Source organism: Gigantopelta aegis, chromosome 3 (assembly GCF_016097555.1).
Source record: "Gigantopelta aegis isolate Gae_Host chromosome 3, Gae_host_genome, whole genome shotgun sequence".
Taxonomy (NCBI): Eukaryota; Metazoa; Mollusca; class Gastropoda; order Neomphalida; family Peltospiridae; genus Gigantopelta; species Gigantopelta aegis.
The window spans coordinates 15,424,186-15,441,500 of record NC_054701.1 but is presented as its reverse complement, the minus strand read 5'-3'; the positions used below and the strand labels follow the sequence as shown (position 1 = coordinate 15,441,500).

The 17,315-nt window shown below is 35.9% G+C and overlaps 1 protein-coding gene across 2 annotated transcripts in view; it reads left to right on the top strand.

Moving 5' to 3' along the window:
- The window catches only part of LOC121367572 (GATA-binding factor 2-like), a 51,186-nt gene extending 38,156 nt beyond the window's left edge, over nucleotides 1-13,030 (top strand). For both annotated transcript variants that reach the window (XM_041491837.1, XM_041491838.1), the window contains exon 6: nucleotides 9,163-13,030. In XM_041491837.1, the coding sequence (XP_041347771.1) occupies nucleotides 9,163-9,552 (390 nt within the window). In that variant the 3' untranslated portion in view covers nucleotides 9,553-13,030. The remainder of the gene's footprint in view (nucleotides 1-9,162) is intronic.
- Nucleotides 13,031-17,315: the final 4,285 nt, after the last annotated feature.

The following is a 17,315-nucleotide window of genomic DNA, read 5'->3' as shown; positions in this document are numbered from 1 at the left end:
CACTCGCACGTTCGCACGCTCTCTCTCTCACACACACACACACACACACACACACACACACACACATACACACACACAAACCAGATAATAAATTTTTTAAAATAAAAAAACAAACATCCAAAACAAAATATTAAACTAAAAAGAGCATGTTTTTCTTATTTCCTGTCACCCTAGGCACGGTCCTATCTATGTATAGTATACGTTTAGCAATTTGGTACTACTGCATTGTACTTTGACCCCCAAACTTCAACCGATGACGTCAAAGTTACACGTTTCATTTTATATTGAAAATATCCTGTTACGTACAGTGACAAATGATTCATCAATTAAATCCAGTGTCCGATTTTATTTTGAAAGTCACGCGTTTTCTATTCTTCAAGTACATTTACCAAATTGCGAAACTTTTTTGTCTCAGTATATATTGTGGTCTCGCTACTGATGGTGTGTCCTATAGATATCACGTCTGTAGTAATACAGTATTACATATACATATAACATCTATATACAAGGTATGTCCTGATCACTTGGATCAAACAGATATCTATGGCTGTACGAGACGCTACATTTTACGTCATCATTTGCATATCTGCGTTATACAGGACTTACAAGGCAAAGTCATATTTCTGTTTGTATACTCTGGCGACGCTAATAGAGTGGTCAAGTTATTCCGTTGTCTCCATGGTGATTAGTTCAAATTCCTGCAGGAGACGGTTCTTACATTGTGTCTCCTGGACTGTCACATAACATTACTTAGCCCAAAATAATTTGGGACTGGGAGATAAAAAAAAAAAGGAACTGGACATAGTAATATATGACATTCCTTTCTATTCTTTATGCGTTCTAGCCAGTTACATTTTAGGCAACAGTTAGAAAGCTGGTGTCCAGAACCGTTAACTATTTTATTGCCAAACTGCAGACAGTGTCTCAGAGTGCAGTATAACGAATCCGTTGATTTGCATATTAATACAACTGTTATATAATTCATACGTCGCGTATTGCGTTGTCATTTGTGTTATCTGAATATGTCATGTCCAGTTATTTATCGTATTTGGTTATATTTGGTTATTATAATATGACATGTTTTGCAGTGGACAGTTGATCATAGTAATTATTTTACATTACACTGTCAAATTGTTATATTGTGTGATATGTCCAAGAGATACGTTACTCCGTACTGTCATATTGTGTGTTATCCTAGTATACCATACACCATGAGCCAGAATTGGTTGGTTATCTGTAACAAGATACTAAATTTTGTGATATTAAATCTACAGTTCTTCTAAATTTACAAACGTAACTACGTTTTGTATATGTATTTAAAAGGAAGAATAATTGTACAGTCCTCATATTCATTAAAAGAATATATTTAATTCGAGAGTACAAAAGTACGGTATCTAGTTTTCAAAGGATATATACCAAACAAGACATATTTCTACCTGAACAAGAGTATAGTTCTCATAGAACTCCCAACTAAAGATATATACATATTACACAGGACATAATTCTACCTAAACAACAGAATAGTTCTCATAGGACACCGAAATAAAGAGATATAATTCTACCACAATAAATGTAGCCCTCACAAGACCTGCTGTAAGCAAGATAGGACACGATATACGTCTGCCTTAACAGTTGCAATCCTCATAGGACACACGCTGCTGTATAAAGATTTCTGTATCTTGCCTGCTTTTAAATAGACATTTGTTGGTAACACAATTGTTATCGTTAAGATAATCTAGACGTTAAGCGATGAATAGCGTATTAAAATTTCATTATGAGCTATTGCGAATAAATTGCCGTTTTAGTAGGGATGCAACAGTGAAATGAGTGACCGCACGCGTCTGTCAAAAACCAGGACATCAGTGTGTGGGCAGATGGCGCATGAATATACTTATTCTGCAACTATTGATTGGTCCCCGACATTATGTTACCACGGATGAATAATAATTGCTTTGAGTGGTAGAGTGACGTAACTAAAATATGTGCACCAGTGTTAGTATCGTTGTAATGTCATACTGTGAACTGTGTCTGATTTTTTTCAGATTCACATATTAAATATTCAGAAATAAAATTTTATATGCTGGTCGTTGTTGCCAATATTCATTATATTAAAACTACCCGTGACATACATTGTTGTGAACTTAACTTCTTTGCTTTCGTGAAACTTATTAAACCAAATATGGATTTCTGTTTTATTTTTAAAACGTTAGTTATGTCACCTGGAAAAGTTTTATTCACCCATTGGAGTTCTGAACTAATAAACCGATATGTTTTATCCGGTAGTCTAAGTTTTTCCATTTGGAATATTTATCATTGAGGTTGTTGATTTTCGATTTATCACCGAATGGGTGAGTTGTTTTACTGATTTAGTGGATGTGTTACTAAGTGAGTTGATTTCTGAATGAAAGAGATTTCTGAATGAGGCGGGTCATTCTTCACCGAGTCAGTGGATTTCTTAATGAGGTGGTAGATTTATCTTCGCATATGTGGATTTCAAGTAAAGTGCCACATGGTCAGATGGTCTGGTGTCATCATTATATATGACGCAATGATTCAGTCATCATATTTAAGCGGAGTTCGTCCCCAATTCATTGTGAATGTCCTACAATATACGGGTAGGTGAAAGCAGAAAGGCCACTGCAGTTATTTTTTCGTCTGACTTTTGATAATTAACCTGGCCTTGTGGACTGAGGTGTGTGTGCCAAGAATAGCGTGCTTGAATCTAAATTGAAAATAATCACGAGAACAAATGGAGCTGAATTCTCGCCTGCATTCGTCGCCGCACGCAGGCTGTGCACCAGAATGACCAGCGAGCAGGAGCGGTAGCCAGACTGCGCGGAGACAGCGAGGAGAAGTCATCCACGCTTGGCTGGACTTTAGTGTCCCCCTCTGTGCCGCTCTGTTGCTGGGAATAATCCCCCCGGCCCGACACTGTATGGCAATTATGAGGCCGACTTTCTCATGAAAAGATTTTGCTCTTTTTTTCAAGAGATGACTCTGATTGGAGTTGACTTGAGAGCGGGGTGTTCTTTTTGCAGGCTGGCTACACTGTCTGGCTTCGTGTATAGGGCGAGTCGACGTCGTGTGCCCGACAACACAACACATACGCAGAAACACCGAACAGTAATGGAGAGAGACTGTCTCCTTGCATGCGTGCACGTTAACGCGAATAATTGTTTATATAAAAAAAAATGCAGGCTACGTTTTCCTATATAAAATAAAACCCACCCTAACCACTTTAAGAATGTAGACAGAGAGATAATTGTTTTAATAATTTATTATTTATATCTCACTTTGTGTACAAATTAAAACAAATTAAGCAGTAATAATAACTAAATAATAAGTAATAAATAAAAATACAAGCCATATATATGCGATAAAGCTTATTTCGTTAGTCTAAATTTCAACTGATACAAACTGATACGACATACAAAATATATTGCATAAAATTAGTCAATGATGTAAATTAAATCAATAATGTTTAGCTTTCATAATTCAAACAAAAAACATACAAAAATACTGCGCAGAAACGGTTGAAAGGTACTTATTTCTAAATACAACCACCCATAAATTAAAATAAAATAATATAATATTTCTATTAGTATTTTAACGGAATTGTGCGGGTATAAACTTAATTATCATTTTGCCTATTTGTCCCCAATACTGGCATGTATATTGTTATATTTGTGAATTAGTTTTTTCGTAAACTCAAAAAATAACAAAACAATAATAAACAACATATTTTAAAATCCAAATGTATAACACAACATCGGTTTATTTTTACACTACAGTACAAACAACCTCACGAACAACAAACAAAATTACTATCGACTAGAAGTTCTGTTTGTAGTTTGTAGCCAAACGAATTAGAAATGGCATGTTCAAACCACAATATACCAACTGTGAATATCAATTTAAAAAGATTAAACTTACTATTACTTGATGATAAAAAAATAACACGAAAACTATATTACTTATAAACATTCCACATACGTGCTAAGGATTATATTTCATTTATGTATTTATATATTTTTTGGTTTCATGTATGTTTTATTTTATTTTATTTTATTTTTATTTTTATTCAGTGTTTTGTCAACTTAAAACACAAACGTTACGTGTTTGCTTTCAAGCTATATCTCTCTCATCATATAATTTTTATTTTTATTCAGTGTTTGTCAACTTAAAACACTAACGTTACGTGTTTGCTTTCAAGCTATATCTCTCTCATCATATAGTTTTTATTCAGTGTTTGTCAACTTAAAACACTAACGTTACGTGTTTGCTTTCAAGCTATATCTCTCTCATCATATAATTTTTATTTTTATTCAGTGTTTGTCAACTTAAAACACTAACGTTACGTGTTTTCTTTCAAGCTATATCTCTCTCATCATATAGTTTTTATTCAGTGTTTGTCAACTTAAAACACTAACGTTACGTGCTTGCTTTCAAGCTATATCTCTCTCATCATATAGTTTTTATTCAGTGTTTGTCAACTTAAAACACTAACGTTACGTGTTTGCTTTCAAACTATATATCTCTCATCATATAGTTTTTATTCAGTGTTTGTCAACTTAAAACACTAACGTTACGTGTTTGCTTTCAAGCTATATCTCTCTCATCATATAGTTTTTATTCAGTGTTTGTCAACTTAAAAACACTAACGTTACGTGTTTGCTTTCAAACTATATCTCTCTCATCATATAGTTTTTATTCAGTGTTTGTCAACTTAAAACACTAACGTTACGTGTTTGCTTTCAAGCTATATCTCTCTCATCATATAGTTTTTATTTTATGAACAGATCATGCTCTTAGTTTTCTTATTTGTTTGTCTTATTGTATTGTTTTTGTGAGTATTAAATGACCGCGGTATTGTATGGCTTACCTGTTTAAAGCCAGACCTGAGCTAATAACCCTAGGATTAGCACCTGGGATTCGCCCGCCATTATTTTACGAACATCTAAAGAAAACAAACAATAGTGACAACCTACTATTTTCCCATTTAGCCATTCTTCCCAAATTTACACATTGTCATTCCACGTGCTTTTGCCGACCAAACAACCAATCAGAGCTGCTTTCAAACGAGGCTGGGCCAATTAGCGTCATGCCCCCGGGCCTCGTCAAATCCCGCCAGTGTTCGGGTGATAGGTGAATAATAGGTGTGACATGGCGCTGGTCCCCCTAGGAACCTCGCACAACCACTGGCGTCTTGTAATTGACTGAATTGGAGGAAACGCCGGCGGGTTTTGTTTGAACTAAGACAGGGGAGAGTCATGTAGGGTTAAAGACCTATTAGAGGCTGAAGCCACGGTAATTACGCGCAGTGCGGGGGAGGATCCAGTCTCCACCTAACTAGTCGTCTCCGTTCATTGCTAAAGAGGTCATGTTGACGCCAAAATGAGCAGTTAGGACCATTCTTAATGTCACCGGGCGTCAAAATGCAACAGGCTTGTTAATCAGGCATTGTAGTTTATTGAGAAAGGTGAATTCTGAAAATCAGGAAATGAGGTGTTATACAGACTGGTGTAGTAAAGCCATTTAGTAAAATATACTGGACAGCAAGACAAACCGAAATTATTGACTTAGTTTTCTTTAATTTAAGTAGCTTAATCCAGCGCGTATTTGCTGTTGGTTTTGTGGGGGGTTTTGTTTTATTTTGGAGGGGTTGTTTGGGAGTTTTGGGGGGAATGTTATGGTTCGTTTAGTATTGGGATTTTTTTTTCGGGGGGGGGGGGGGTTGTTGTCTTTTTTAACTCATTGAAGCACTCATAATATATATTTTTTTTAAACCTTTTTACTCTGCCGTGTTTACTGATACCATTTTTTAATTTTTTATGGATTAGAAAAAAAAATCTGAACAAAATTAGTATACTTAATGGAAGGAATCAGGTTTAGCTAAAACACCTTACAGTGTTGTAAAAGGTCCAGAGCACCTGCATAAAACACTTTACAGTCTAGAATCAAATCTCTAATGACGTCACACGTGTACGGCGTTGCCATGGCGTTAAAAGTCTCAGACTCTAGTAGAGTTTTGAGTCTATACTTTAAAAGTTTTATAAGCACGGGGCCTGGTATCTTTAAATTAGTGAAAGTAGAATGTTAAATGTAATGCGTAGTGACAAGTCTACAACTAACAGTGGCATCAGGTTGTTGATGCCAATGTTGCCCTGTGGTTCCCCGCCCATTGTTCAACCTCACACCAAGTTTGAGGCATTTCACTCTCTGCCGATGTTCATTTGTTGTTTTTTCCCCGAGAATGGACAACGTTATATTTATCCCGCGAACGTTATTCGGCGTGTAAATGGTGGCGAAAAAAGAATCGCAGTCGGGCGACGTCATTAGCGCCACGGGAGTCCGGCGATTTGACCCGTACCGGCGAATTAGCCAGGTCTGATTGCGCTGAGATGAACACTTAAGATAATTAGAGAAGGAGGTGCCATCAATGGGCGAACAGGATTCAAGTGGCTCGTCACAAAAGCCGTGCTTCTTCGTAGGTAAACGAGCTGGTAACGTCATTGTGCTGGGGATCCGGGGGATCCTCAAGTCCGTCTTTTTGTGGTGGCCGCCCTTTCCTCGGTCAGACCAGCGGAGAATGACAAAAGCGCGCCGCGCGCTGTGACGAACCGACTTTGGCTGCTTGAAAGAAAGACGTTTTCCAGTCAGAAAGACGGCCATATGAGGTTTCCCTGCCACCCAGGAGGAGGAGACTCCGGGTCTGCCATGTCGAGTCGGATCGGCCCCGCCGCTTTATGGCTTACGACTCGGGTAGATCGCTTCAAACAATGTCTGTAATTATGTATCGGAAACGGGAACAAGATAGATTGACTCGGAGGCTTGTTTCTCACACGAAAGTCCAATCATGCAGCTAAGCTCCCCTCGTGGTAACGTACAGTTCAGACCGGCGGGAACATACCCTCCCAGCTCACGGTGTTGGGTTAAGGTGAAATAAAAGAACTTTTTACAACAGTGTGTAATACATGCGTGGTTTGTTTATTTAAATATGACACAGCCGGCTGTGGTTGGGTAATCAACAAGAAAAGGCTGCTACCTTAGTCTGCCCTAACTAAATGATGTTTACGTGTGAACTCGGACAGAACTTTCCCACATAATATAAGAGAGATGTCTTATTTCGTCCGTGTTTTTGGTTGTGTATACAGTAAATATAATTATGTACATGCTATAATACAATTAAAACAATATAATTGAGTGTTTGCTTGTCGCGTATGTTCCCCCGTTCGTCCGTCCGTTTTAAAAGCGCCCCATATTTGTTGTAGTTTTGTGTTTGTGCGTGTGACAGAAATAGAGACAAACTAGAGAGAAATAGAAAGACACAGATACACACAGCGAGAGACAGACAAAGAGAGATATTGAAAGAGAGAGAGAGAGAGAGAGAGAGAGAGAGAGAGAGAGAGAGAGAGAGAGAGAGAGAGAGAGAGAGAGAGAGAGAGCATTTGTGTTTTGCGTTTGTATATACAAATGTACATGTATCGGTATATGTAACCTATATTATGTGGTTGTGTGTGGGTGCGTATGTTATGTGTACGTAATATTATAACTGCGTGTATTTTTCCTGTCAGTGTATTAAGACATGAAGACGCCTGTCTACTCCTCAAACTAACGGCCGTGGATTGGGTCGGTGGTAATTCCTCCGCGAATTGCATAAAACGGACATGCTACATTTGCTCTTCTGGAAGTGAAGTTTACGAACTAGAAATGCTGCCTTTATTACTGCCACTTCCTAAAGCCACCAAGTGAACAACTGTTTGGCAGGTCTGCTTTCATGTGGAAAAAAATATTAACCATATTTTACGGTTCAAGTCGCCGTGCACCAATCATATGAAGTGAAGCAAAATTAAACTGTCCGTTACAGACGTTGTGGAGTTGTTGTATACTGGATAGCTGAAGTTAGGGGACACTAGTTGTATTATGTTAATAGAGGGATGTGTCCTCATAAGAATTATATCTTTAACCGTTTTTCTTTTCGTTTGCTGACGTATGCGTTTTGTTCATTTATTTCCTGAATAATCCACTCGCCCACCCATTCATATATATCATTCATAAGCAAAGACATCTATTTTTTTTATTGCAACTTTTATTATTTAGTATTAATTTTTATGTGTTTGCATTTACCATAGTTTGACACCCAGCCGATGTATTTTTGTGTGTGTTGGGGCGTCGTTAAACATTCATTCATTCATTCATTTAGTATTAATTTGGTTGGATGACAGATTTTGTTATTTAATCCCGACATATAGACGAAGAACTATTAACAGTGATGTAATATATCTGTTAGTACTTTTACTTTGTTGTTTTACATGCAAATAGTTAACCATTTCACTGGTGTGTTTCGAAACTGAATAGTTAATCAATTTATTGTTGTGGTTTGCTGGTGAATAATAATAGTTAACCCTTTAACTACATGTATATCAATACATATTTCACTGTTGCGTTTTACAGATGATGTGTTAACTTTTTCACTGTTGTGGTTTTGGAGGTGAATAGTTAACCATTTGACTGTTGCGTTTTGCAAGTAAAATTAACTAAATATTTCCGCGCTGTTTATGTAGATTATATATAAATACATGTAGTTGAAATAGAACTGCTGGCCTTTGACCATTCACAATATACATAAATAAAATGAAATACGGTGGTATATCAACACAATCACACGTTACCTTCCAATTATGGTGGTGTGCGGCATGTTATTTCGCTCCTAATATTTTATATCTTGTGCAGTTATTCTTGTGACGTCAGATTTTGTGAAACGTGTTGAAATCTAGAAGAGGTCGTGGTTAACCCTTTCGCCAATGTGTCTTGTAGGTGAATAGTTAACCACCTTGTATGTGCCTAGATTATAAGTTAACCCTTTTGCCGTTATATTTTGGAGATGAAAAGTCAAGCATTTGACCGTTGCGTTTGTGTTAACTCTTCCGCCGTTTGTGTGTCTTGCATGTGAATAGTTAACCACCACTGTGTTTATGTAGATGTTATGTTAACCCTTTCACCGTTTGTGTGTCTTGCATGCGAATAGTTAACCACCACTGTGTTTATGTAGATGACACGTTAACCCTTTCACCGTTTGTGTGTCTTGCATGCGAATAGTTGACCACTGCTGTGTTTGTGTAGATGAGACGTTAACCCTTTCACTGTTTATATGTGTTGCAGGTGAACCGGCCGCTGACGATGAAGAAGGACGGCATTCAGACGAGAAACCGCAAGATGTCGACGAAGAGCAAGAAGAACAAGAAGGGGATGGGCGTCATGAACGACTTCCTCAAACCACTCGACAAGTCGTACGGCGGCTTCGGCATGCCCAACCACTTCAACCCCAACATGCACACCTCCATGCACCCGTACATGGGCGGCGGCGGCGGTCTGGGTGGCGGCTACAGTCACGCACCGCAAATGGGCGGCGGAATCGGCGGCTTCTCTTCCGGGTTCAGCAACAACTTCGCGACATCATCATCGTTCCCGACGTCATTCTCCGGCTTCTCGGCGTTACCCACGTCGGGGCTGAATCTGTCTACCTCCAACATGGTGGGCGCCATGGCCTAAGACTTGACATCATCAAAGTGTGGAGAGACTATTCCAATAAAAACAAAAAACACCGGACATACTTGCTGTTTATAACTGACTTACCGCAATGACCTAACATGAAGGAAGGAGAAGAAAGAAAGGTTTGGTGCTGTTTTTGTAAAGGGAGGAATACACTGCCACCGACTAGTGCTAGGTCAGACATGGAGGGGACCTCTCTGTAGTGGTTCGTCTTCTAGAACGTATGCATATTTTTCAAGGGTGTGTTCGCAGCCTGTCGCCGCTCGTCTAAGAGTGCACGTCACGAACTACTCGAGAACACAGTTGGAACATTTTCTTACCAGTCTGAGACGTGCGGATCATCAAAGGAGATCCTGCCGCGCATTTCAATTTAAGAAGTGTCTCTACGTGGTCGCGTCCCGACGACTTAAGCTCAAGTCCTTGGACAGGGACACACAAACATACAAATATGTATATGTGTTTTCAGCCGGGACTTGGCGAAGCGCCGATAGTAACAAAATGAGCAGGACACCGAACGATTGAATTACTCCGGCTAATCGAGGAGGCGGGGACTGAGACTTACGGAAAGCGCTCGACGATATGAAACCCTTCATCGGCGGTGTCGGGTGTAGAGTGTGCAATGTACTCGTATCTCGAGGGTGGGGTCGACTCGCAAGCTGCCCTCGGGATTGTGCGCCCAGCGAAGCGTGTAGCTCGGTTGTACACCATTGTGTGCACGGCATATCGGTGGCAGTCGACAGCGTCAGGCAGTCTGTGAGAACTCGGTCACGTGGACAACTTGTCGTCTGCGCTTTGCGTGCGACACGGACTGGCCGGACAGAACTTTGTGCTTTACGACAGAAACTGTCCGCGTCAGTTACGCTTGTCACGTGACCCGCCCAGTGCAACCAAAGTTGTGTTTTAATCACAGGTTTGACTGTGTTTCAAGGGCAAGAAATAAAAACACACATTTTCAGCATTATTGAGCGATGAACTGTTTTTTAAACCTAAAATAGCTCTTCAACAATGACATGTTTAATAAGGAAGTGGCTATATAAATGGCGGTCGTTTATTTAGGTCCAGCTAAATAAGGGCTGGCTATATACACGGCTGTTGAAAGACGGTTGGAAAGACTGTTGTGGTACTGGAGTAGGCCTAGTTGTATTTTAGGGGTTTGGCCTACCCCGCGGCCCACGTTTATATCACTGCTACTGACATCATGTTGTCTCACTGACCTTCCTGGAAGGTGTTTTTTTTATATATATTTATTGTTAGGCTCGATCTACAATGTTGTTAATATTTATGCAATCGTAAGTTTGTTATTTTAAAAAGTTATAAACTACGTTTTATTATTTCATAACAGTAAATCGTGTTTGTCGTGTGATTAATACTATTGCAGTCGATTTTTTTACATCAATTGTTGTCAGTAATTTACATAATAAATGTTTATCGATTTATTTAGCACTTTTATCAAGTTTAAGGATCATATTTTAGAATTTAAAAACTATTTTATCTTACACTTTTTTCAAAACACTTTAAATTGCATCACATTATTTAAGTAATGGTAAATAATTAGTTCTTGTATATTCTTGATTTTCAGGACAACATAATGGATTTTTAATATTTAATAATACACCAGTGTGTGATTTGTATTATCTATTTATTGACTGAGACATATACAACAAAAACGACATTTAGTATTAACGCACTGACTATGATAAAACAGTTTAAGTGGCATTACAGTAGTTACAGATTCAAATTTGTTCTGAAATTATCGGGTTAATATATTTAATTATTAATAGTAAATTTATCAGTTCAGATTATTGCCTTTCAGAGCGGCTATGTTCATCAAACACTTCAATTCAAACGGAATATTAAAGTTTATGAGAAAATCCTTGTCACTTGGAATCGTTGGTTGGCGTAAATAAGTATTATTCAGACCGAAACCACCACCCAACCGGATCATCCATCAGTAAGGATGTGAGAAATCTCACTTTATTGTACTGTAATACACATGTATTGTGAGCAACTTATTCAAGTTTAAAGATCCTGTTGCATACACAAAGTATTTCACTTTAGGCGATGTGTTTATCGATCAAAGTAAAGACCGGAAGGAAAAGGTAAAATGTATACTTTAAATAAAAGGTATATTCCCCAATTGACATTTTTTCATTATGAATATATCAAATGGAACTGATACTAAAAATAGGTAACAAAACAAAAAATAGAATAGAGAATAATTATAGAGATTTCAAAGATATTTAACAAATTTGATTTTGGATTCATTCATAACATTTAGTTCTGAAATCTTATTTTAGGTAACTCTTTGGAGGCTTGTTGAAATGAATATCTCACTTTGTATTCTCGAACAGTATATAATATGGTGTTAATAAAATTCACATTTCGCTATTATCTGTAGTAATAATAAAAATTCCATGTCCGTTGTTCTCTACGGTAATGTCACTTGATTATTATGTAATATCGAACTTTTAACAACGTAACAATGAAATCAACTCTGTAAACTGCAGAAGAATATTGTTAAAAATTGTGTACAATTGTGAATTTGGTGCAATGTTGTATTGTTTTCGAAATAATATGAAATTATGAACGATCAGTCTTCTGGGCTGTAGGTTATAAATAATCTTATTCTGTCTGTCTCGGTTATTATCAATTGAGAGAAATGGATGTAGGAAGTACATTCCAGAAATCTCTTTGCTGTGCCGGAAGTTCACCTCTTGAAGGATCGTGTCTTGTTTAGTATATGTTATAACTATTCACAACTATATTTCAAAGTAAATATTCATCAAAATGATTCATATTTTGGAATCTAAAATACGTTATTCAAATGTAGTCTAAATTATTAATTTTACTATAATTATATTGCAATTTTAAAATAATTATGTTCATAATTTATACATATGTATTATCCTAATAGGTTTTAAATAAATATGTACGTTTTGAGCTTCACCCGCACAGTAACTTGTATAAAAGAGTTACGATAAATGATGTCAAAATTAATTTTGTTTATGTGTAATTCACTGTAAATTTATTAAAACTATTTTTGTTTAAAAAAAAAATTGTACTCGGAAAACGTTGAATAAAGTTAATAATTACATATAATTTAAAATTCACGAATATTAAGGCCGTAGTACGGCGTTGTTTAACATATTTACACCATTTCTATTTAAAATAATAACTGAGTATGTCATCTGCCATAATAATTTACAAATAAATAAAAACATCGTTCAAATGAAAAAAAAAAAAGTGTTTTCGTTAGTGTATTTTTGTTTATTTGTTTATAACTTAGAGATTATGAAAGTTACATTGATAATGCAAAATATGTTACCTGAATACTACACGGCGTCTTCAAGGCGCGAACTAACGGACTGTGGAACAGGAATCTCAAGCACTCTTTAAGGTTACTGTACATAGAATTATCTGCTCAATATCTTGTATAAGACAACTCCATTTATCCGTAATAAAAAAAATGTGAACAATATACTGACTTTACTTTTGTTTTCGTATAATATATACTCGTTTTATGTTCAATGTTGTCTGCTGTTTCTTGTATGTATTACAGATCGATAGACGGCACATTGTTTGTGTGTGTGTGTGTGTGTGTGTGTGTGTGTGTGTGTGTGTGAGAGAGAGAGAGAGAGAGAGAGAGAGAGAGAGAGAGAGAGAGAGAGTGTGTGTGTGTGTGTAAATAATTTATGGAAATATTTCGAGACGATTAACTGTCAAACGGTATGTGAGAATTTGTGATAAAATGTAATTACTTATTTTCACCCTTAATAAAATTTGATATGTGAGTTAATATGTGAGTGTTTCCATATGCATTATGTTTTTAAAACCTTTAAATAAAATGAAAAGTAGAAATTTTATTCTGTTTATATAAAACAAAAATATAGCTCATACTTAAAACCATAACTGAGATCGATTTATTCTGAAACTGTGACATTGACATGCATGTACTATAATTTGAATATCATCTTGATCATGCTAGTATATATTAAAAATAAATTAAAAACGTTATGGTAATTGCATACTAGTATTTTGATTTTAAACTATTTCTTAATATTAGACAAAAAAATTAAGGGTTTTTATGCGTATGTGTAAATAAAGAATTTTAGGGGAAAAAAATGTTTTGAAATTATTATACGTGATGGTTCAAATAATTAGTTTTTTAGAAACAAAATTTAATTTAATTATTGTGAAAATATAATCAATATCATATACGAAAATAGACCAAAAATGTAAAGTTATATGTATCAAAATATCTACAAATATAATTTTGGAAATTGTATAAAAACGTTATTCACAATTTAAAATTATTAAACGACCAATATCGAATACTCTCATTTAAATTTCAATATCGTTTCTTTTTTAAATTTAAATGTTCATCTTTTCTACTTTTCTGGGAATTTCCTTAAAACAAAACTACTGTATTAAAAGTATTTATTATTTTAAAGGATTCCGTTTGTCAGGTTGTTTAATTTTTAGAGAAAATTACGATATGTGCATGCGACACAGGCAGTCGAGAGAGAGCGGAGTTTGTGATTGGAAATAACTATTATTTGAAAGAGAAAACCTTTCTTGATGCAATTCGCAGTGATTAAAAAAATATGTGCGCACAGGCATTGTTATCTGATAAATGTAAGAAACATTTATATTAAATTTAACGACGATGTCTAAAAAAGAAAAAAAACCTTGACAGTATCATTTGAAAGGCGGGTGAACAATGATGCATTTCCTGTTTAGTTTGTTATATAAACTGATTTTGATTCTGGTATATGGCAAGCAACTAAACATATTACTTGAGTTATAGTTTGTGGTTGTTTCTGTATCTATGTATCATACTGTAACATACAACTGATACACATGTACACTCAGTGATATCAGTTTTGAATTTTCTGTTTAGTACCGAAAGTTGAACTGATATACCACGAAATACATACCTATAATTATCTCTTCATTTTTCAAGAATTATTTTCGTATCAAGCTATTCGTTTATAATTTGAAGAGAAAGCCCCCAAAAATGCTGTAGTATTCAAATACTCAGTACAAACGAAATCGACTGGTTTTATCAGCGACTTTGCGACTGCGCACGTTAAACAGAATACCAATTCCTAAGTGTTGTCGATTGACCTGTTACCGTTGGTGCGTAATTCTGTTTATATAAGCAGACAATTGTAAATAATCACAACTATTAGAAAACAAACACTGTTGATTTATTTTTGAATGGTCCTATTCCTATGGGAGAATTCTCGAATTTATTGCTGCTGAGGTGATAAATTATCTCCATTACCCCCCACCCAAGAGTTGTCTGTTGCACCGTTAATGTATTTTACATGTGGGTAGCACTTGTACATATTCAGGCTTTGTGGTGGATAGAACGACATGTGTTTGTACATACTGCTTCGTCACACGCGAGCAGTCAGTAATAAACATTTTGCTGTAGTCAATTCATTCGACAAGTCACTTTAATATTTCACAACAGGTGGCTGTAAACGTTACAGTCAAGTTGTATTCAATTTTTTTTTTTTTTTTCATGCTTAAAGTTCACGCGAAGTTAAGGTGTGCAGGGTTTTTTGTTTGCTGTTGCTGTTGTTGTTGTTTTTATTGTTGTGTTTGTTTGTGTTGTTTTTGTCTGTTTTGTTTTGTTTGTTTGGGGGTGGGGGGGTAGGAGGTTGGGGATTTGTTTTGTGTTGTTTTTGTTGTTTAGGTTTTCGGGTTCTTCTTTTGTTGCTGTTGTTGTTGTTGTTGCGTTTGGGGGATTGCGGAGTGTTTCTTGTTTGATGACATCACTTACAGCACATTGATATTGGTTTATTGGATGTAAACCATTTCATAATTCTAAAACAGGCTATTGTCTTGGAAAAACGCGCAACATTTTTGTTTACACTAAGGAATCTGGCGTTGGGTCGGCAACCAAACCCAATCAGTGAATGGGTCCGGGGTGGGGTGGGGATTCGATCCTACATTCAAAGCACTTCAGGTGAGCACTCTACCGACTATTGTCTACCAAGGGCGAAGTTTAGTCGTTAGTGGTTAGTACGAGAGAAGTTTAAAATTGACCTTTATATCTGCCCTGAGTCTATTTACTACGGCCCCATCCCCACCCCCGGTATTGTAAGCTAAGCACAGCCCTGGAAATTGTTTATTTGCTATTTTATTTTGAGCTATAAATTAATGCGCTAGATATGTAGACAAATTCTACATACTTTTTTTAGAATGTTTTCATTGAAAGAAAATTATTATATTTCTTATTTTTAAACTAAAAACAAATTGATATCCTTCCAGCAGTAATTTCTTATTGTAATATATATATATATATATATATATATATATATATATATATATATATATATATATATATATATATATATATATATATATATATATATATATATATATATATATTTATATATATATATATATAAACCTAGTCGAATAATTAAATGTTTTATTGTACAAAACGCCCAAATAGGATCGATATAAAATGTATACGTTTCATAAGAACTTTATAAGACACAAACAAACAAATTACAAACAAATCACAGATACGTTACATATGAACAACTTAGATATTTATACAATATCATAATATCGTAGATACATGTAGTAATATGTATGTATCTATTGTTATATACATTCAGTATGTGAAAGTTACTACATTGGCTGCACTGAGGTATTATGTATTTATTTTCACTACTCGCTAAAGCAATAATTACAATCGCTTATTTTACACCTGTTGGTTGACATAGCCGGCGCCCGTTAAAAGGCCATCTCTTCCCTATTTAAATCTTAACAGTCGTTGGTTGTGAAAATTATTAAATTATAGTTGGCGCCAGTAGCGAAATTAGGGAGGTTTATGGAGAAACTGTTTGTGCGCGGTCTGTAGCATGTGCCGCGGCGGTGCTTTATGTTTGTGGTGGTGGCGCGAGACATTAGGTTGTCAGCGGCGCGGCTCCCAACCAGAGCGTTATTGTCTCAGCGCAGTCGGAAGAAAGCAATTGAGGGGCCCTGTTTGGGAGGTATTAAAACTAACACATTTTAATATTCAAATATTACATCGAATTATGTCCAATTTCGCTGACATATTTAGGAATTATGGTCTCATACCTATTATAATATTTTTTAATGTAAGATTATAAATAATGATGTTAAATGTTAGAATTTAGAAGATAGTGAAATTATGTTTAAATTGTTTAAATCCTGCGAAATGCCTCGTCAGTAAGAATACCGGAGCCTCGAAACCAGTCAGCCAGTGAAAATGCAGTATCCGGTTACATGTAAAATGCGCATCGGGCAAGAAGGCATTCGAAGTGAAAAGAATTCGTTCGACGCGAGCAAAGGTAACATATGAATGAATGGCGCGATAATCCCCATGGGTCTGCCCTGTGTACCTAGTCTCCCCCGGGGAACTCAAATGAATACTGTTATTACTTCATGAGAAAAAAACACCCATCCTGGTGAATTACAAACTTCGCTATTTAAAGTGACAATCTCGTCTCACGATATTACAAGTATCTGTTAAAGAGACTTCCCGAGTTTTCTGTCATTGTAAGACGTTTCCAAATAATATAATATTTTAACAACTAAAATTGCATACTAAATATAGATTCTTGTTTCGAATATCAGTGTCTGTATATTCAATGTGTTTCTGGTCGTACTAATGTTTGTAAGTAGCCCAAATTGGATTTGGTTTCCCAATAATTTGGTACGTACAAATATATATATATATATATATATATATATATATATATATATATATATTAGGA